The following is a 4,878-nucleotide window of genomic DNA, read 5'->3' as shown; positions in this document are numbered from 1 at the left end:
CCAAACCCTTAATATCACTTCCCATGCCTGTTCTCCAGATTTCTGCTTATATAAATTAGAAAAAATCAAGCAGTTCTTTTCAAGTGTAGTGCACCTCCTCATGGGTCACACACTGAACTTCACCTCGAGGGGCCCACTAGGACTTTAGTCCAGTTATAGGCATAGAAGTAAACAGGGTTGTTGGTGTTGTGGGTGGCTCCTAAGGAGAAACAACAACATCTTGCCTGGCAACTGTCTCGGGGAGGCCATTACTGTTGCCTCAGGCAGTGCAGGGTTTATCTCCTCAGACAAAGATGGAAAGGCTGATGGCAGTGTGTGTCGGGAGGAGATATTGCCAATATTGGGGATCGAGAAGATGTTTCTTTTGTGAAAAAGTTTCATCAGAGTTTACAAGCTCAGTATCCCCAGCTTTATCAGGGTTCTCCCCCACATCCCCGTTCTAAGTTTCAGGGTCCCATTCTTTGCCAATTAATGCCCTCGCTTTGACAGGGGACACCTGTTGAGGTTGTGCATGCACCTTTCACTGATGGTCAGCCACTTGCATAATAAGCACTTGTGTCTGACTTTCCACAATTACAGCTTTCTCTACAGGAGATAAGACTCACTCAGGGAAAGCTTAGCAGATTTGAGGCTCAATATTTGCTTCTGAATCCGGAAGTTAGAATCCCTGAGTACATCATTTTCTTTCATTACTTTTCCAGTGAACTTAGGAGCAACCAACCGACTTCATTCTGTTCCTTAGTTCTCCACGTATAGTCAAAGGTATTATGTATAGAGACACTAAGGTTCTTGCCTTTCACAAGTGGTTAATCAGGAGTGTCAAAAGCATTTATTTTGCATAACTCTCTAAACCGTTTCCACCAAGGACTATCAATGTTCTCCATACTATTAGTAGTACAGTCCTTAGCATTTGGGGGTCTAATCATATTAAGCAGCCAACTATAAAAACCCCCAAGCCAATGAAAGAACTCCATCCTTCACACTCAGTATTAACCATCGCAACATCCTGCATATTTTGGGCAAAATAATATTTTTTTTTTTCGTATTTATTAGGCAACTCACATCCTTCAGTTCTTCAATCACCTTATTTTGGAATTTAAAAAAAAATAACAGTCTCCACTTATTGTACACTCTTTCTAAAGGAAAACATAAATTTCTCTTTAAATCCTTCTAAATTACAATAGATCACAATTACAAAGAAACAAATTTGCATATTTGGTGGGTTGGACCTATCACTTGAGACTAAGAAATGATTTGCTATCAAATTATTTCCTTTGGAAATTCCTTCCCAACTCAGTGGTGCTTGTGGAGCTGTCAATCATGGTCTCATAATCTCCCAGTCACAGAGAGGACCACACGGTGCAAGCAAGGCTAATGGTTCTTCTCTAGAACTTTACAAATTATAAACAGAATCTCTTTACATCTATGGATTACAAATTCAAAGGGTTTGTACCTGAGTCAATGACACTGTTTCCTGCTGCATGTTGAGAATCAACAAACATAAAAGATCAGGGATTAGGAAGAGCTACAGATACAAACTACTAGTAACAATGAAATACCCTTTCAGTCCCTGATGATCTGATTTCTCTATTTCTTTCATTTTGTGAGGATGCATCTCAACTAAATAAGCCAACAAATACCCTCTTAACATGAGACAGACTGAAGAGGGTTTGTGTAATTTTCAATTGAAGGAATACTGACTAATAGAGACAGAAATGACAATGTGTCAGAATAAGAAAAATTATCCATAAAGGCAGTTGTAAAATGTACATATACTATATTACTTATGAGAAATTGACCATATAAAAATTGTAGAAAAACAAAAAAAATCATTTTTATAATATCATGCTGCTTATTACCTTTATAATAACCCAATAATTCAATTGCATAGAATTATATTATTGCAAATTATTTAAGTAGCACAGACTTACAATCACATCTTACTACTAATGTGCTACTGCAACACACAAATTAGGATAGAATATGGCAATATGATCTTATTTGCTTCAGTGATAATAATATGGGTGATTCCTATGTAAAATACAATTTATCCACATGTTAGAGATTAAATTTTGAAAAACTGAAGAATTTTTTTTTCTTTTTCCAAATGTGCATTTATTATTTGCACAGATACATACAAATTATTCCCATTTTAAAAGCCACAATAAAAATATACATTAACCACAGAAGTACTTACTCTAACTGGAAAGAAAATGAACATGGCTATATTCAAAACAGCAATAAACACAAAAGGTCAACATATCTAAATCATGACAAGTGTACATCTCATTTTTGACAAAAATGAGTTCCATTTTTACATGAGTGCTTCATCAGCTTCTTTATTAGATCCTCTGACTTTATTTATATTTACTATGAAATTTCTGTTAACATGTGTCACTCAAAGGCACTCAACTCAGAGGTATAAAGTACTGAGCTTAAGTAGGAAACAAAACTCCCAACTAAAATTTGAACATAAATAATTCTAAAGATCAGAAAACATTAATGTTTAAAAGTATAATATCTGGTACATAAATAATTGAAAAACTAATAATAAGGGTGTACAGACTGTCAAAGAAAAGACCATGTAAGGCAAGAAATATCCTTCGAATCAAACTGATTTTTCACTCATTCAAGATCATTTGAAGGTGTGAAGCTAACTTTCATTGTTCTTAAAATCCTAGGAAAGCCAAATTTAAAAAAATAGCATGACAATGCTTAAGTTTAAAAAAAGTTTCTCAGCTTAGTCTCCAAAACTAGGAAGAAAGCATTTAATGATTAAAAACAAGTATGAACTGGAAAGATATCAGACTAAAAGGAGGAATCGTAATAAGCCGGTTTAAAATATTAAAAGAAAGCTTTCAATGCACCAATTCAAAACAGCATTTCTAATTGGCCATCCAAATTATTCTTTTAGATTATTTTAGCCAAATAAAAATAAATTTACTGATGGATAACTGAGGTCCACTAACATAAGGTAGAAACAAAGTTTAAGCTAAAAATTAAATCTACATTTTGTTGCAGATAAATGTAAGATTTACCTATAGTAATTTTCTGCTGATGCTAAATTAAAAGCACGAGTTGACATTGTACTAACAGAAATGGTTCGACAGATATTTTCTTGGCTTTAAAATGTTTTGTTCATATGTGCAGAGAAATGCAATGAGGATAAGAATAATCTTCTGTATTGTCTGTACAGTTCATAAGGCCTTTACCATCGTTAGTCACCTTAGATGTGAATATCAGTAGGGCCATTAAATTAAAGCTGATGCTAAATTAAAAGCACGAGTTGACATTGTACTAACAGAAATGGTTCGACAGATATTTTCTTGGCTTTAAAATGTTTTGTTCATATGTGCAGAGAAATGCAATGAGGATAAGAAGAATAATCTGTATTGTCTGTACAGTTCATAAGGCCTTTACCATCGTTAGTCACCTTAGATGTGAATATCAGTAGGGCCATTAAATTAAAGCTGGCCTAAAAAGTTTTCAGAGCAGAGTGCTACTGTTCCCAACCGATGAGATCTTCAGTTTTCTGGGTGACGATTATTTTCAATTCTTTTCTCTGACGATATATACAAGAAGTTACAGCAGATATATAAAGGGAAGGTCAGAAGCCTGCTGTCGAAATGCATCACCACTTGTTCCTGATCCTTTTTAAGTATAAGTATTCGATAGCCAGTTGTTCTACTACGTAGTAGTTTTCCACGACTATCAAAAGAACCCAAACGTATTCTAAATGCTACGCTCCTTTGAGGCTGTAAACTGACAGACCCGCTACATGGCTGATTCAGTGTATTGCGTTTGAAAATGATGCATCGATTGGTGTAAGTTACAAGTAGGTCAAAGCCGAAGTTAAAACCCGTCCAACGCCAGCAGTATTCACCGGCTTTGGCAAGCTTTCTACCACACCTCATGCTATTTCCCTCTAGTTCTTCTTTATCGATTTCTTGAGGCCCTACCTCACTGTCTTGTTCGGCCTGCAGCACAGCAAACCACTGCTGTTTATACACAGAAGACAGCCATTCTGAAGGTACTATAGCATCTTGTTCAATAGTTCTTGCAGAAGCCAGGTCACTGATAATATATTGTAACCTTAAATGTCTGAATACTGACACAAATGGTTTTCCTTGTTCCGTTTCAAGAAAGGTCATACCTTCAAAATCTTTTCTCTGTTTGGAAAACCAGACATCTGTTTCTGTCAAAAGCTGTTTTAAAGATCCATTCCAAGAAGGCACAAGTTGAAGAAACATCCACTTTTTTAGAGCGGTGTATACATCCATCTCCACTTGCATCACAAATAAGTTAGATGAACCAATGAGCTGTTTCATGACATTTATGCTGAGTTCTTTAAAAAGTTTAACATTCTGGTGAGTCATCAAATTGTTTAGAAGCCATTCAAGGCACTTCTTCTTTACGGAATCTAATCCATAGGTCTCTACTGATGTGTAATAGCCACACACAGTTTTCACAGTAATTGTCTCCTTCATCGTCTTACCACACTGCTTTATTAAACCATCCAACTGCAGCATACAAGCTGCTGCCAAAATGGCAACAACTCGACTGGGCTTTATCAACACGTCATCTCCGTACAGTGAACCAAACGCAACCTGCAGCGCTTCTACATCAATGTTCTGGTCAGGAATCTCCAGTTCAATAATATTCATGCTGGATTCTTTCCAAGAACCGCTGAACATACTAGAAAAGTAGCCAGATTGACATAAATACATTTTGTGTAATCGCCATTCTTCTCCTAGAGCACAAATCTTAATGTCACTGTTTTCACTATTCAAAAATAATGTTTGACAACTATATTCGGATGTACTCCTTAATTTTTTCCTTGCAGGGGCGTGGAGGAGCGGCTGCTGCTCGTCCCTCTCC

General features: G+C 36.2%; 1 protein-coding gene across 1 annotated transcript; it reads right to left on the bottom strand.

Moving 5' to 3' along the window:
• Positions 1-3,524: 3,524 nt before the first annotated feature.
• LOC105512536 (germ cell-less protein-like 1) lies at positions 3,525-4,871 on the bottom strand. The gene has a single exon (XM_011943012.1). The coding sequence runs from the start codon at positions 4,725-4,727 to the stop codon at positions 3,525-3,527; it is 1,203 nt and encodes a 400-aa protein (XP_011798402.1). The 5' UTR covers positions 4,728-4,871.
• Between the last annotated feature and the right edge of the window lie 7 nt (positions 4,872-4,878).

The sequence above is a fragment of the Colobus angolensis genome, unplaced genomic scaffold (assembly GCF_000951035.1).
Source record: "Colobus angolensis palliatus isolate OR3802 unplaced genomic scaffold, Cang.pa_1.0 Scaffold104, whole genome shotgun sequence".
NCBI classification, from domain to species: domain Eukaryota; kingdom Metazoa; phylum Chordata; class Mammalia; order Primates; family Cercopithecidae; genus Colobus; species Colobus angolensis.
Note: the sequence above shows the minus strand (reverse complement) of the source record. Positions and strands in the feature narration are given on the sequence as shown.

Bases quoted from the DNA above. Each gene is read 5' to 3' on its own strand.
- LOC105512536 (XM_011943012.1), bottom strand. From the start codon at position 4,727: ATGTATTTATGTCAATCTGGCTACTTTTCTAGTATGTTCAGCGGTTCT.